General features: G+C 39.2%; 1 protein-coding gene across 1 annotated transcript in view; it reads left to right on the forward strand.

The window, feature by feature from the left end:
* The window catches only part of hibch (3-hydroxyisobutyryl-CoA hydrolase), a 54,054-nt gene extending 39,982 nt beyond the window's left edge, over positions 1 to 14,072 (forward strand). The window contains exons 10-14 of the mRNA XM_017713518.2: positions 1,596 to 1,654; positions 7,402 to 7,483; positions 12,429 to 12,548; positions 12,648 to 12,681; positions 13,133 to 14,072. Coding sequence (XP_017569007.1) covers positions 1,596 to 1,654; positions 7,402 to 7,483; positions 12,429 to 12,548; positions 12,648 to 12,681; positions 13,133 to 13,248 — 411 coding nt within the window. The 3' untranslated portion in view covers positions 13,249 to 14,072. The remainder of the gene's footprint in view (positions 1 to 1,595; positions 1,655 to 7,401; positions 7,484 to 12,428; positions 12,549 to 12,647; positions 12,682 to 13,132) is intronic.
* Positions 14,073 to 17,775: the final 3,703 nt, after the last annotated feature.

Below are 17,775 nucleotides of genomic sequence, written 5' to 3' on the forward strand. Positions count from 1 at the left end.
TTCATGCACACATTAGCATTCACACAAGCTCTGCATCATTCAGCTGATTGAGACAGTATCGTTACTGGCCCTGAATTTTCCAGAATTATAACATGATACACTTTTATCACATTTCAACCAATCGGGCGTCTGTTCTGAGCCAGTCTGAGGGTGCACTTTATTTAGCCTCTATGTTGTTCGATACCTTTGAGTACTGCAATCTTCTTGTTCAAGCTTAGATAGGTACAATGCGAATGTGAATACTGATACCTTAGCATCATGTGGTGGTAACAAGATTTTATATTAATTATGCATTTTGAAGCAAGAGTGTTATTTTACTTTCTGTTCATATAATTGTGTAACAACAGTAAAAATGTATGTATTGTCTCTCTCGTCATAGATGATCAATCCAAAGCATATGCATTTAGCAAAATTAACTTGAGTGAGGAGGATATATAACACCCTGGGAGAAGAGGATGGTATTAAAGTCATGGTTCTGCCAAATTTACACTACAAAATTATCCAGGCAGCCCTTCTAATTAGTGAATTCAGTACTTTAAGATGCACCCATTGCTGACACAGGCATTCAACTGTGCACACGGCTTGTATAATCTCCATAGGAAATGGGACGCTCTCTAACAACTGTACATGAGCCAGGAGTCATCATCCTCCAGTGCTGTGCATTAGCTATTAGCTATAAAGCTCATATTGCACACAATTATACATTTCCACCAGTCTCCAAATTCCCAAATGTTACATAGTGCTGCTTTAAAAAAATAAATAAATAAAGGATCACAAGTTAATCAAAAACACAAGTTAATTCCATATTATATTCCTGTTTTGAACTTTACCACTCCGTCATGCCTGCACTCCTGCTGGTGTGGGTTTCCGTGCTTTTAAAGCTACACAAAAACGCTACTTAAGAGCTAGTAGTGTGGGAAATCTGAAATACTGTGAATAAAATCAATTCTGTACCGTTCACAAAATGAATATTAAACTTTTACATGCTGTTTATTCCACAGTTAAAATGATCCTTCACCGCACATTTTATATAGTTTTTTCTGTGCCCAAAAAAATTAGTGCACCTTTTATAGCGTATTTAGAGTATTACCAGCTCAAAAGGTTTACATACAGCTCTGTTCGATTTTAGACCAAACTAGTGCTTTAATCAGAGCTGTCAAGAAACCGACTGAAGTAAAAGTGTTGGTTTGGATGTAAAGGGCAAGAGCTGTTTCTCGATCAGCGGTCTTACCCTCTCTTGGAAGTATGTACTGTATGTTAGGATGTCTGCCTCAGTGAGAGCAGAAGTGTGTCTGCTGATTCTGTCCTGTCTACGGATGGCGGGCCTGGTGTAGATGGAGCTATTTTGTATTCAGCATGACACACGCTGGCACAGATCATGGTTGGTTCAGTCTGTCATCCTCACACTCAGACTAAGAACTGCTGAATGGAGTGTAAAATAGTGCCCGAGAGGACAAAGCAGACAGAAGGAAAACGCACACACTCCCATGCTCGTGTGGACAGTGCAGCACAGATAATTTGGGAGAACTGTGGAAGCACATTCCTGTGTATAACTCAGTTTGGCTTTAACAGAGACTATTGTGTCGTGTCCCCAGAGCACCCTGGATGCAGAGAAGCCGTTTGCCTTGCAGCAGCACACAGGAGCCATTGATAGGTAAAGCTAAACCTTCTCCCGACCTCAACACATCCCCACTCTGGTCCTTCCCATAAATCACTCTTTTCTTCTTACATTTCTACTCAGAAATAGAATGAAACCAAAGATCACCTTTAAATAATGTAAAAAATAATCTGCTTCTACAAATGGAAACTAAGAGGTGAAACTCTCCACTATATTACGCAAATGTCCTGAGAGCTTTTAAGCTGCTTTTGGTTTGTTCGTCGGTATTGGATTGCTACTAACAATCCTTGAGTAATTGTCCTTATTTGAGTATTACTGAAATTGAATACTTTTACTTTTAAAAAGTTACCTTTCTAATAGAAAAACATACTTCTACCTCATATATATATATATATATAACAAGCACTTTTGAAGGTCAAATATATATATATTTGACCTTCAAAAGTGCTTGTTACAAATCTTAAAGGCCAAATTTTTCTCTTGCCAGTCAGAAATAAATTCCTGTACATTTTAATTGACTGTTTTTATGAAAACAACAATGTTCTTATCATTGCACATGAAACTGCACACAAGTATGCTGTTTTTTGTGCACCGCACACCATCAAACTTTTAATTTATTTGTTAAAACATTGACATTTTACATACTTTGAGTTTGTTTAAATGGAAATACTTTTTGACCTTCACCTTCACACATGGAGGCTCCAAACCTCCATGTATAATTAAATGTGATTTTGGAAACCAGTGTTGGTAGTAATGTGGTACAATTAGCATTTATGGTAATTATTTTTTGCTCTAATGAACGTGTGGGTGCGTTGAATTCGTATCATTTTACAGTTGCTTACGTAATATGAATTGTTATTTGCAATACTCATATTCTCTAAGAAAGCAGTATTAATTATGCACACTGTGTAACAGGGAGCGATGTAGCGGAGGTAAGCGACTTTTATTGAGGGCAAATCCAGGTTCACGGTCAAGACAATCCAGGTTCAAAAAGCCAACACGGATAGATTGTGGTTCAGACTTGACAAACAGCCAAATGCAACAAACCAAGCAAACTGCACAAACACAATGAGCAAACAACGACCAGCGAAGACAAAGGGCAAACACAGGGCTTAAATACACAGGGATGACAAGGCACAGGTGAAAACAATCAGGGGCGGAGTTACAAAACCAAAGCAAACGCACATGGACAGGACTGGGAGGGGCCAGTCGTGACACACTGCATGTATATCATGCATTTATAGTGGAAAGCACCATAAGCTCAGCGAAACGTCAGTCTGTTGAAGCATCTGTCCATGCTAATATGTATTATATGGATAAAGATCACTGCCCTAAACACGGCTAAACAACCTAAACAGATTTTATTTTGGGGCAACTGTTTTTGAAGCATTTGGCAAGATTCTGGGTTTTCAAACAGCATCAAGCATTCACAGTTTTTATCAGCAAAACCTGTCTGTCTTGTTTAAAGTCAGGGATACTGACATGCCTTTTGAATGATGTTAACTGTTGCTGGCAGGTTCTTTCAAAATAAAGTACTAAGACGAGCATTGGGGTTGACTAGTTGGTGCTGATTTGTGTGGGTAAGGCACCCACAAAGTAAAGTAGTGTGTAATTAGATTACTTTTAACAAGAAATGATCAAGTCATCAACAAAGTCATCACAGTTTGAAGGAAGTATTTCGTCATTTGTAATTGAGTTCCTTTTTTTTTTTTAGTACTTACCCCAGTTGAGAAAGTACTCAAAATACAAAGTGCTGAAAAGAAGAAGGCCATCAAAAGTTTGGAGACGCTTTGCTCTCTTTTGAAATTTAAATTTTCTGAAGCAAAACCTACAAAAACAGGTTTTGTGTCAAAAGAATGATGACAGTTTTCCTTTCTGTTGTTAAAAGTACATATTGAAACTCTTTGGGCCTAAAGGTGGGTTAAACACCTGAAGGGTTCAGTGCTGACATCACAAGAGGATAAAATGTGCAGCCCGTACGAGACACGGTCACTAATATTGTGACCAATATTTACGTGTGAAATTGTTCAAATATCCAGTCATGACAAAATGACGAAAACAAAAACATGCTGAATTACATTGAAAATAGGTAAAAAGTTAGTGGCCACTGTACAACTCAAGATCTTCCCTCTCACCCAGAAAGGTGTGTGTGGTCTTAATCATGTGTGGCTTCACATCGAAATATGTAATGGTAAAACTGCAGCCTCACTGAGCACCGATCACCTGAGGATGAGAAGCGGCTTGACGTCAGCCGCCTTCACACCTTCGATTGATTTAGTGCTCAGTCCCTGTTAGCAGCCTACACTTACACACACATTGACACATCAAGGGTCATAGAGACTTGATTTTTACAAGGAAAATCTCTGTATAATTAAATGGTTCAGGTGAAACGAAGTCATGTGGTTTGATGTCAAATGACCCTTTCTAGAGAATCAAGTCAGAATTGTTCACAGTGGAGGTGAGAGGAACCAGATGTCGGAAGAGTTTAATGCTTCTAAAAGCCCCCTCACAGAAAGTTATTACGTGAAGTGGTTATGAATACGCTGCCTATGCCTGATATATAGTTTTGCAATACTTTTTGTGGATTCAGTTCATCACAGCCATACATGCAGGGGGTTGTAAGGCAAAACTATACCTAAAGAAAAATGATTCTTTCATATTTGTTGTTTTTACCATCATCAACATCACATATAAAAACTCAGAAGACTCGCTCAGATTCACTGGAGGTTTTGAATATTAAATAAAATGCCTGTATTTGTGGCCTTGACATTGTGGACCCTGCTGTCTTTCACCAGCACTGTTGGTAAGATTCTGTTTGGCATCAAATCGCTGTAAATGACTTTAGTTTACGAGGACACAGTTATGTAGAAATGTTGAAAAATAAGTGGAATTCCCCTTTAAAAGTGAAATTTAGATCTCTAGAGTTACTACTGGTGTTTTGCTGTACTATTTAAATGAAATTTTGTAATTACATTTACGTAATTACATAACTACAGTTCATTACATATTTACTCAAATAATATTTACATTCAATTGACCTTTGGGATTGACCATTTCAAGTCAAATTTAAGAAATGCCTGCTTATTCACACAGTCATATGCAAAAGTGTAAACGCCACACTTTGCTGATTTTCTAAGTGAAAACAAGTTAACACATCCTCTACTGTTAACAGACTTAAACATCGCCTGTTTCTGCTCATTTTAGTGCATATTTTTTCTATTCTGTTTATTGGCTGAGCTTAACATTTTGGGAAAATTAAACTTTTGTATAGTCCACATTTTATGTTTCATTTTTTTCCAATATGATATAGTGAGCAAATAAATAGTAATTGTGCATTAAAACATGCAGACTGGTGTTCTCTGTTGATGATGTGTTATAACTTATTTACAATCAACAACAGCATGTCATTTAACCAGGGGTGCCCAAACTTTTGCATACAGCTGTACCATTTGAATGTAGGATCAGAAACCGAATTCCTCAGCTTATTACAGTGTTCCAGTGAACAATGAGTAAGAGGTTATGTTGTAATCACAGGCAGTAACTGCAGGTTCACCTGGACACTTCACGAGAAGTTTCAGTCATAAAAGGCGGTTCATTCCTTCTGGACTTCAGACTCCTGATCAAAGGCCCAAAATTATCAGCAGTGATCAGCCCACTGCTGCTCCGTCTGATGGGTTGACAGCGCTCCAGAATCCCGCTCTGTCACCCTGCCTGACAATCGGCTCATCTCTGCTTCAGGGGGTTCCGAGTGTTTAGCAGAACAAATTATTAATGAGCAACAAAACTCTATATTTACCTGTTTGGCTCAGACCCATGCAGAGTGTTATATAAGGAGCGATGATGCATTATGGAGCCACTCCATTTCCACTGTGTAAGTGGAATGACTAATTCTGCTCGACATCATCTGTTAGTTTACTGCAGTGCACATAGGTCAAAGGGAGCAGTTGCATTCCTCCGTATATCCGCCAGGTATCTGTTTCATGTGTACAGTCAAATGCAAAAATTTGAAACCTTTTCAGGGAACAAACAGTAAATATGACATTTTTTTTCCTGTAAATTTTAGTGCACAACTTCTGTTTATTTGCTAAAAAAACCATACAGTATAAAATGCAGCATCACTTTTTCACAAACCACATTTTATGTTTCATTTTTTTCTCCAGTATGTAACATTAAGCAAATAGACAGGAATTTTGCATTGAAGTGTTCAAAAGTGTTCTCTGTTATTTTCAGAAAATCAACAAAGCATGTCATTTGAACAGGGAGCCCAAACGTTTGCATACAATTGTTCAAAAAATCACTGTTACTATAGAGCGAATACTTCCTATCAGTGGTGGACAGTAACTAAGTAAATGTAATTCGTTATTGTACTTAAGTAGTTTTTCTGTGTATCTGTACTGAAGTTTCTCCATTTTGGGCGACTTTTTCCTTTCACTCCACTACATTTCAGAGTCTAATATCCGACTTTTTCCTCCTACATTTTAAGAAATCTGTCGTTCCTTTTGGTTTCTGTGTGTATAAAAACGTAACATGTCAAAACGAAAGAAGTGCAAAGCCAGAGCACCAATCAGGGCCCAGCGGTCACTTTGTTTAGAGCTGGTTTTGACCTGTTGGTCATACCGACCCAGTGCAGCACGCGGTTCAACGTCAGCGCAGCAGCGTAAAACTTTGGGAGAGTCTGTTCAACATAAATGATGAAGTAACCTAACTTTGTGTAAATAGAGCTCAATATAGAAATATGTCCACATATGCAGTCGAGACTGACGTGGCTTTTTTCTGAATTTCTACAAACACCATTTCATTTTATAGTAAATGAGTTTGGGCTGGTTTATGTTTATGAACAGACGCCTACAGATCAACATAGTAAAGGAGCTCATCTGTGATCCTGAGTTTAAAGCCAGTTTTTATTCAACTTAAACTTGGAACTAAGTTGTAAATAAATCTTAAACTGAAACTTTGCTTGTGTGTAAAAAGTGATTTCAGAGCCACTCGGTTCTCCCTGATGGAACCTGTTTACCTTCAGTGTTTTGTGCTTATGATCATTTTAATAGACGTCAGCGTCACTAATTAATGACGTTCTATTAAAAGACTGGTTTACCAAGAGAGACGCTGGAGGACTTTCACCTGAAATGAGTTCATGAAGCACGATTCTTGTTATAAAAATTGTAGCAGGTCATTAGAGTCATAATTCATCTTTTAGTACTTTTACTTTCAGTACATTTGAAGGCAAATACTCTTGTACTTTTACTCAAGTGGAGGTCTAAAGGGAGGAACATCTACTTTTACTGGAGTAAAATTTTACCTTGGGTATCTCTGCTTTAAGTCAAATGCATGATTTGTGTACAGTGAAATATTTAAAAGCACTAAAACACTGAAATTCACTACAGGGATTAAATTCATGGAATTGCATTGAACCTCCTATATTTCTTTAGAACACCACAAAATGAACTACACTTTAAATAAATGTGATATTAAGATCAGCACTACAATTGTTCATACTTGTTCCAGTTATAACTATATAAACATGTTGTCCTGGAGTTTTGCGTGTAGATATTTGCCTTACAGTACAAATAGTACAAAATGCAGTGTACAGTGTAATAATTCAGGGAACTGTGGAAGTAAATTGCTACAATCTCCAAGCAAAACATGAACACAGGACATCACGTTTACACACATGAATGCCACTGTGCTTTATACCACATTACATCATTAAGACTGATAACCATTCCCGCCATAATATGCACAGGCCTAACCATCCTCTGCTGGTGGCCCTGTCTGTCTTGCAGGCTCTTTAAGGCCAGCAGTGTGGAGGAGATCCTGGAGAACCTCCAGAAGGATGGCTCTGCTTTTGCACAGAAGCAGCTAGAGGTGGGTCAAGGGGCTGACTCTCTGTTTTCTCATTCATTAGCAGGCCACGTGAAAATAACTGGCTCTATCCAAAAACCATTCTGTCATGCAAAATGAAGACCTTCTCTCTAAATCCAAATGTTTTAAGTGTTTTAAAAGATTCAGTTGAGAATTTATTTGAATAGCACTTTTTACGTGGAGTGTGATGTCACAAAGTATATTTACAGAAATTTGGATCCAAGGGTATTTATTTAACAGTTTAAGCACTCTACTGTAACACTTTAGACATTGCATAACAATGCTAATAATAATAAAAATAATAATATGGCTTTGTGTGAATATATTACAGTAACTACTTCTTTAATTAATCTTAAGTATTTCTGTGTTACTGTTGTTTGTCTTTGGCTTATTAAAGTGAAGTGGGGTCATTAACACATGAATTGATAAAAGCCTAAATTTCATTTTAAAATATAATATTTTTAGGATTTAATTACACTATTTCTGCTGAGACTAGAAAGGATTTGACACGTAAATGAAATTGATCGAAATTGATCACCTAGAACAGGTCACTAATAGGTGGACCGCGGTCCGAGTCCGGACCCATTCGCTGTCCTATGCGGACCTGGACCTATAACCAATAAACTATGGTCCTATTTTAATCAGCGTAGCTTTCTAGCCTTTGGGAAACTCACAGACCAATCGCATGCGTTGTAAATATTACACGTGACGCTACTCAGCCAATCAGATCTGTGCATTACGATGAGCACTAAGACTTGAGTGAGTGACACACACAGGACAGGGAGGAGGCGAGAAACAGCAGTCAGAGAAGAAAGTGAGTCAGAGGGAAGTTATTTCACATGTCCTGCTCTAAAAAGTGAAAACTGACAATAAATGTTGTTGAAATATGACTGAATTGTACTTTATTTGATTTGACATTCAGCTGTTGACTGTATAAGATGTTGATATACCTACTCAGCTACTTCAGTACACAGTATATGACACCAAATAATGATGCAGGTTAGACATTATGACGTTTCGGACATTTGTCTGAGGAAATTTTCTCTAACTGGACCTTATTGGATTTTAATTAAAGACCCTTGATCTAGGATATCATCATAGGGTCGCAGTATCATGTTGGACAGCCCCTTTTGAAGATTTTTGGTTTTGTGCTATAAAAAAAATAAATCTAAATTGACTGCTCTTCCAGTTTATGACACCTGGTTGTGCTTTATATGTGCATTATAAACTCATATATGGTGTAGCAGTAAGTAAATGGTAAATGACTCGGCTTATGCATAATCAAATCCAGGAGTCAAGCAGCGTTTGAAAGTTTTTTGCAGCCTTTAGGCTTTGTTCAAACAGAAATCAATCACAGCAAACCAGATCTTTACGATTCCAATTTCATTCATCCATAGCCACTTTAGCGAATGATTACATGCCAGTAGTGTGTTCAACCCTGGCAATTTGATCAGGTAAATCAGGGAAATCTGATTTGACTGTTTCACAGCGCTGTCTGAGCATGGCTCGAGAGCACTCGCCAGCCAAGTACAGTCCATGCCTCCATTGAACAGTGTGTGGGTGTGATGTCTTTACGTGTCTCATTACAGGAGTGATAGCAGCACATAAGCCTTTAACAGGGTTAGGCTTTTCTGCTTCCACTTAAAGAGGTGCAGCTTTCTCCCACTGCTGGGGTAAAACACGAGGATAATGATGATGGTAATGATGATGATTTTCACTCTATTGGATGTAGTGGATATGGGTGTTGCCTCTTATTTCATCTGAAAGCCCCTCTTTGCATGTGTAAACACTCTTTGCGTAATGGCCTTCAATTGAATTGCAGGTCGGTCAGTATTACAGAGATGTTCTGCTCCTTGTCTTGAGGAGCTGATGTGCCCCGCATCTCAAAGCGCTTTATAGCGTGAGCTTGTCAGACTGGAGTCGGCTCACAGGATGTTGTGCAGTGCAGTTGCAGTTGGACGGTGCTTCCATGTTTTCCTGTTGCTTCATGAATAATTGAGAGAAATTCCCTTTCTTCCAGTTTCAATTAAAAATGCATCAGAAGCACTTGACAGTGATTTTGTGTGAATAAGCATTAAGGCTAATGCAAAATTCTGTTTCTAGTTTACTGTGATGATGAGTGTATTTTGATAGGCAACTGTCATATTTTGTCTTTTCATATATAAAATAAAAGAAGTGCTTCCATTGTAGTAGCTTCTAGGGAAAAAGTTGCGTTTTGGGGGGCAAGAAGGTCTCTTTAAATGAATGAATGCTATTAGCAAATAATGTATCTGCAAAAAAAGTGTAAATTAAACAATTTTACCCTTACCTCAAATGTCATATGTTAGCCAGATATGTTTGGTGTCTTTAGCGAAGCTTATACTGCACAAATTAGCGTCATGCAAAGTGAGTCATGCCTGAATCATTGTTTGCCTTAAAGTTGCTAAGTAGTCTAAAAAAGATCTGCTTATGAGGATTTTGACACTGTATGACACAGTGCTGTCTATAAAAGTGAACAAAAGTTTGTTGAATAGCAGATTTTTTTGGCACAAAGAGGAAAAGTAAGAGACCACCCTTCATTACTATCCAGTCAAAACTGTCATTAGGTGCATTAATGACTCCTAACAACAGTGCAAAACCTGGTGGACACCAAAACTGTCCCAATCAAATAAACAGTACTTAAAGCCCATTTACACCTGATCACTTCATGTGAATAATATTTGGATTGTATCTTGATAAGATTTTAACTACATGCATTTACAATTAGTAGGCAGATGCATCTTTGTTTAGTTGGACTGAAATCCAATTGGGATGCAGTATGCAAATCTGCTTATTACACTGCCACCAGTTACCAGTTGTTTACTCATTCAGCCTCTTCGTCTGCAGTTTGTTTTGCACACTAGTGTCTTTCCATATTGATATTAAGCTTTTAGTTTCGTCTGGTCCCTCCATGACATCCTCCATGATTACCTTCCTCGCAGACACGGATCACAAGCCCTGTGACATGCATGGGGGGGAGTTTCAGCTGTACTGGGAGGGGTTTGTTTGTCGAATGCGTGCCAGAGAGACGGATGTGTTTACAGTGCTGTAATGTGTGGCTCAGGTTCTTCTCAGACCGCCTCCTAAAGTGGTTTGAGTGATTGGATTTGTATCTGTTTTAAATGCATGCTGGGTGCTTTTATACTTGCATTTTTATGTGGCTTGTCTTATCCAGATATAATCCTGATACTTAAGACACATGAAGTGACCTGGTGTAAACGGGGTCAAAGCTTTTATCTTTGAGACAGAGGAGACAATCAGGCCTTTGCTTCAGATCTGAAAACATCCACAGGTGTTTCTGTTCATCCTTCCACTGTGAGAAGATGACTCAGCACATTGGGTCTGAAAGGATGTGTAGAAGAACTGAGAAGATAAATGGATAAAAAAGGGAATACAAATGAAAATCAAACAAAGAAGCTGCTGGTGTTCTCACAACAATGGACTGACCACCCCAAAGTCCAGACCTCAACATCACTGAATGTGTTTGGGATTACTTGGATTGTGAGAAGCAGAAAGTGTAACAAATGTCCAAGACTGAACTTTGGAGGTGTGAAACTAAATCTCTGCACATTACTTTAAAAGACTAAAAACAAGTCTCCTCTAAAAGTGGACACAAAAAAAAAAAACATTTGTTTTAGCATCAGGAAAAAACATATGTATACACTATATTGCCAAAAGTATTCAGTCACCCATCCAAATCATTGAATCCAGGTGTTCCAGTCACTTCCATGGCCACAGGTGTATAAAGCCGAGCCCCTAGGCCTGCAGACTGCTTCTACAGACATTAGTGAAAGAATGGGTCGCTCTCAGGAGCTCAGTGAATTCCAGCGTGGTACCGTGATCGGACGCCACCTGCGCAGCAAGTCCAGTCGTGAAATTTCCTCACTACTAAATATTCCACAGTCAACTGTCAGTGGGATTATAACAAAGTGGAAGCGACTGGGAACGACAGTAACTCAGCACGAAGTGGTCGGCCATGTAAAATGGCAGAGCGGGGTCAGCAGATGCCGAGACGCATAGTGCGCAGAGGTTGCCAACCAAGTAGAGAGCATCGTGGAATGAGTTTCCATGACCGAGCAGCTGCATCCAAGCCTTACATCACCAAGTGCAATGCAAAGCATTGAATGTAGTGGTGTAAAGTGCCAACACTGGACTCTAGAGCAGTGGAGACGTGTTCTCTGGAGTGACGAATTATGCTTTTCTATCTGGCAATCCGATGGATGAATCTAGGTTTGGTGGTTGCCAGGACAACGGTACTCGTCTGACTGCATTGTGCCAAGTGTAAAGTTTGGTGGAGGGGGATTATGGTGTGAGGTTGTTTTTCAGGAGTTGGGCTCGGCCCCTTAGTTCCAGTGAAAGGAACTCTTAATGCTTCAGCACCAAGAGATTTTGGACAATTTCATGTTTCCAACTTTGTGGGAACAGTTTGGGGACGGCCCCTTCCTATTCCAACATGACTGCGCACCAGTGCACAAAGCAAGATCCATAAAGACATGGATGAGTGAGTTTGGTGTGGAAGAACTCGACTGGCCTGCACAGAGTCCTGACCTCAGCCTGATAGAACACCTTTGGGATGAATTAGAGTGGAGACTGTGAGCCAGGCCTTCTCATCCAACATCAGTGTCTGACCTTACAAATGCGCTTCTGGAAGAACGGTCAAAAATTCCCATAAACACACTCCTAACCCTTGTGGAAAGCCTTCCCAGAAGAGTTGAAGCTGCTATAGCTGTAAAGGGTGGGCCGACGTCATATTAAACCCTATGGATTAAGAATAGGATCTCACTCAATTTCATATGAGTGTGAAGGCAGACGCGCAAATACTTTTGGCAGCATAGTGTATAACTTGTACTTAGTATGGTTTTGAGTAAAGGGAAAATTGTGCAAATTTCAAACCAAATTTGGCCAATTTATTTTTGTGTTTTGACTGCAGACTTTGGCTAAGATGTCTCCAACTTCGTTAAAGCTGACCTTTAGACAGATGCAGATGGGAGCTGGTATGAGCCTTCAGGAAGTTTTTGTGATGGAGTACAGGCTCTCCCAGGCCTGTATGGTATGTAACAACTCAGAACATTTTCTTACTACATTTCTCTCAGTGTGCTTTCCATCTGTTAACATCTTTTATATGTTAATACTTTGGTGTGTTTTGTAGAGAGGAAGTGACTTCTATGAGGGGGTGAGGGCAGGTAAGCTCAGTTTACTTACTTTAATGTTTTTAATTCAAGAGCTTGTCGAAGACACTTAAAGTCAACCTGAAATCAAACCTGACCCTTTTCCTTATTAGTCTACGTCCCTGTATCTTCCTTTTCGGCCTATAGCAGTTGAGCCCCACCCATACTCGCTGAAATAAAAGGAGTGTGTTTTCAGTGAGGCGCAATACATGGCAGCCAATCAGAACAGAACTCATCTACGTACCAATCTTAAAGGCAGAGTAACAAAAACAGCCTTTTGAATTCCAAGAGAAGTACATAAAACCACACAGATGTCAAGGAAACCTACACATACAAGAAAAATATATGACACAGGCCCTTTAAAGCAAACTATGCTCAGTTCACAGTTCACAGTTCACAGTACTTTATTAGTCCCCAGAGGGCAATTCAAGCCATTAAGTGCTATTTTCTTCTCATCTGATTGCAGTGATAATTGATAAGGACCAGAACCCTAAGTGGAAGCCCTCGACCCTGGCTGAAGTCACTGAGCAGTTGGTGGAAGAAAGCTTCAGATCTCTGGGAGACCGAGATCTCAGACTGTGAAAACTACACCAAAAAAACGACTTTTAAAGTCTGTTTATGGTCCATGAACTTATTAAGAAATCAGAGCAGTCGTATTTTTGTTGAGTAAAAATTGCTGATATGAGCAATAAATGTCAAATACACCAAGCTACAGAACAGCCCCTCTGAGATGATGAACAGCTGAGCCAGTGTTTAAAAAATAGTATCTGAGGATTGTGGAACTCCGTAGATCTTGTCTTCCTTCTTTCTCTAGTATATACGGGGCAGTAGGAAGCTAAATCTCTAACAATGGGCTCTTTTTCTTTCATACTGTGTCCTCTTAGCAAGGCAATTTGGTAATGAGCCACTGCCATTTTCTACAGCCCAAAGTTTATTTCTGGGAAAAGCAGCAGTAACACGACCAAACTGTGGTTTATATCCATAAAAACAAATCAGCCGTGACGTGTGTAAATATTTGTCTTCCGTAATGAGTGAAATTAACCATGAAGCACTTGGATGAAATAACCACAATGCTGGAACATTAAATAAACAACTGGCTATTTATTACACCGTATTTACACAAACAGCGAGTGTGACCAGATAGTTTTAATAGAAAATATAAACAAAAATGGCTTAAATAAACGCCTTCATGGATTTGAACTGATTGACATATAATTCTGACCTGGATGTGGATCATTAAGAATATTATTAAATGTTTGTTACATAATATTGCAATGAGTTTGTTTTCATAGAAATTCCACTTTAATCTTTTAACTGGACATATTTAGAAGTGATTTCAAGCAGTGCTTTCTTTGGAAATCAAGTGGCCCCTTTCTTCATGATAAAAAAAAAAACACGTCTCAAAACTTGTGTCTTGAATCTTTTCTGTCCGGAAAGCTTATTAATGAGTTGATCCACAGAGTCAATTAGACGTCTCCTCTGGCTGGCGACAGAGCTGCTAATCTAATGATTGAGTTGCCAGCGCAGGGGCCTGCTGTCCACTGTGTCCAAGGATAACACTCAAGGGGGACCAGCAAAACTGAGAAGCACCGCAAAACAGAGCTTTTCACTTTCTCCATGCTTAAAATTCAGCACCTTGAATAGTTTTGTAACACTATTAGCACCTTTTTTTCTTTGTTAGCTGAATCCTCCTGTGTCTGACTGAGCAAGAGAGACAATGAAGGAATCAGTGGACACAAATAATGAAAGCAGGAGGCAGCAGAGTGCAGCGGAAGGCATTGACTTCATTTATTGATGTCACATTATTTTGCATTGACTTCATTTACTGATGTTCTCTTTTTCTCTTTGCGTTATTTACAAAGGTGAGGCTGAGTCACTGCTGACCACAGATACAACACTGCGTTTTCTTAATGTAAACTGAAATGATAGCATCCAGATAGGAGCGACAGCATGTGCTTCAGTTTGACACACCTGACAAAGCAAACTGGTTTCCTGTTGATCAGGTAGACAAAATCACAGAGCTAAGTACAGAACCGTTAAAGAGGAATTCCACCAATTTTTCAAAATTTCAGCCTAACGAAATCATTCAGAGTGGTTTCATGTGAAATGCTCAGGCTTAGAGAACTGATAGTGATGGGAACCAGACATCTGAAGTGTTTCTTGCCTCTAAAAGCTCCTTCTCAGAGTGCTATTACATGAATTGGTTATGAATATGCTGCTTTGTCCGAGCCTTTTAAAAATGGCTATATTAGTGTTGTAGACAGGGCGACCCCTGGTTCCTATCACCACCCCTGTAGAGGAATCTGAATCAGTAAGGTTCTCTACAGTGAACCACTTCACATTAAACCACTCTGAATGACTCTGTTTACATCTCTACGATTGAATTACGCAATGATTGAAGTTTCGGAAAAATTGATGGAATTTTAAGAATCAGAATGCAGTCCTTCTTCCTGAATAATGTGAATATGAAAAAAACAAAACAAACCCAAAAAAGACAAAAACAGCATATGGACAGTTAGACAGTTGGGGTCTTTCTTGGTATTATCTAGCACAGTATTATCCTTCCACAAAAAAATAAACACAATTCAGCTAACCTGATGGTTTCTTTGTTCTTTACCTGTAATTAGAGTTTAATATGAGCTGCTGACTGTTAAAACAGTGCTGATAATGAGATTGGCGCCGGTGGCACTTCCACAAGGCAGGATTTCCCAGTTAGCTAGATAACCTAAGCCTTAAATCATACCTGTTCAGCAGGAGAAGAACATTTAGAGACATTTCTATGGGACAACCAACACATTTGTCTTAAGTTATCTAGCTAAACTAAGAAATCCTGCTTTGTGAAATACCCTCTGGAGATTAACCAGGATCAGATTAAACCTGTGTTTTTGCACTGCTTAGAGCTGGATCCCGGTTCATCTCTGTGCTGCTAAGCACCATATTTCCTAGGTGTGTTCCATAGCAGAGTGGAATGGACTTGCTGTTGTCTGGCTTTGTACAAAAAGACCTCAAATTGACATCACTTCTGCAGAAACAAACAGTCTATCACTTTTGTTATTATTCTAGTAGATCGAGATTTCATAAATATTTGAATACCTGCAAAATGCTATTTAAGTCGTCTTAAGCAAATCCCAGCCCTCTCTTGACTCAAAACACTTGTGGTTTGTGTAGACATCATTTGGATTTAAAGGGACATTGGTAACTTTAGGTCATCATGGCACACATCATTAAGAACTTGCCTTAAATCCCACTCAAAAGAGCAGATTGTGCTTGTATTACCACACGTTAAGGACTCTGGCTTGTTGTGGTCCCGTATCTAAGCGTTTCAGCTAGTAGTTCGGCAGTCTTAATAGCACAAAGCTATTTTTAAGTTGACATGAATTCCTCTGACATGGCATGGCCTCTGAGGTTTGCATATTTTGAGCGGCAGCAGTCTGTGCATGACAGCCGAAGAGATCCCTCCACCTATAAGAAGCATTATTTGGTCTGCACAGACTGTAAAACACCAAATTACAAGAGAAGACATCTACTTAGAGCGGTGCATTTCCCTAATTCATTCCTTTGAACTTATTACCTCATGTTATAGGGGCACAGGGCAGATCCTGAACCCGATGGCTTACATTTGCTCTGCTGTAGCAACGCTCCCTTTAGAGTATTTGGTCTCAGTGTCCATGAGATCCTTATTTTAGTATCTCAGCGCTCCTGCTCATGAAAGGGGCAACGACATGATGAAAAATGTGCTTTCTGCATCTTTTCAGTCAAGGGTCTGGCAAACACCTCCTGCTCTGTTACTGAGAATGCATTTTCCCAGCACAATGAATAAAGAAATGCATTTCATTTATTCAGGTAAAAAATGTGCAGTGCTGTGCAAAAGTCAGAGACCACCCTTCCCTTTGTTTATTTACTTTCCAGTCAAAATGACCATTAAATATAAGTTAGATATTTCTGGAGAGGTTAAATATAAGATCCGCTTACATAACGAAGAGCAAAGTCTAAGAAAGATGAGTGAGTTTCCAAAACTGAAGGTAAACTTCGATTTATTTTGTCAATTTACGTGACAAAATAAATACACTTTTTGACACTGGCCCTTATTGAGGGCGGTCATTTATTAGACTGTATTGGCAGCTCATTCCTTGTTGCTGTCGTGAATCTAGTGTTACAACAGATCAGAAATGAGACGCTAGCAAAAATGAGACGCCTAACAACCGTCTGAAATTCACCATCAAATAAACATAAAAAAGAGGAAAATTTGCAAATCAAACAAAGAAGCTGCAGTCCAGACTTCAACATCACTGAATGTGTTTGGGATTATTTGGACTTCTAAAACTGGCAGAGTGGAAAAACAGTTCTGCAGATTTCTCTGGAAAACTGAAAGCAAGTCTCTGAAAAAGAATGGAAGCTGTAATAAAGGTAAATGGTGGACACACTAAATGCTGAAAGATCTGATGGTATATTTAGTTGTTGAGGGCCCTTTTGGCTAGAAATTAAATAAATGATGGGTGGTCTGTTACCTTTGCACAGTACTGTACATCATTTCCACATGAATAAAATGTATGACTTCACACACTTTTGTCTTTCAGTGTACTTGTGTTGATGTAATACGTTTTATTCATGTGGAAATGCTTCACACATCTGCACCAAGCAAATTCAACGCATTACTTTTCCCATTGTCCTGCTGCTCCTTAATACAACTGCAAAGACGATGAAATCTCTGATTGTGTGCTGATCCAAGCAAACACAGAGACTATGATCTAAAAGCAGAGACCAAAGAGAAAGGCCTATTAATAGCGCCATTGGGAGCAGCGTCAATTTGGCCTCTGCACATTTGCCTTGGCTCACCAATTAAAAGACCACGCTCTGAATATGACACGTTGTACTGATAAGGAAAATGAAAAATATTACAGAGGCATTCTGGTGCTTTGATAGCATTTCTCTTGCTTCTTTTGCAAAGTCACATACTGACTCAACTATACTGAACAGCTGACCAGGCCAGAATACTGCCACGATGCCATTTCCCAGGCAGCCAGTTGTACGAATGATGTGTTTACAAAAGGGTGTCCAATCACCAAACAGTATTTCGTCTTGCAATCCTGCAAGTGGACTCCACTGGCC

Source organism: Pygocentrus nattereri, chromosome 6 (genome assembly GCF_015220715.1).
Source record: "Pygocentrus nattereri isolate fPygNat1 chromosome 6, fPygNat1.pri, whole genome shotgun sequence".
In the NCBI taxonomy this organism is placed as follows: Eukaryota; Metazoa; Chordata; class Actinopteri; order Characiformes; family Serrasalmidae; genus Pygocentrus; species Pygocentrus nattereri.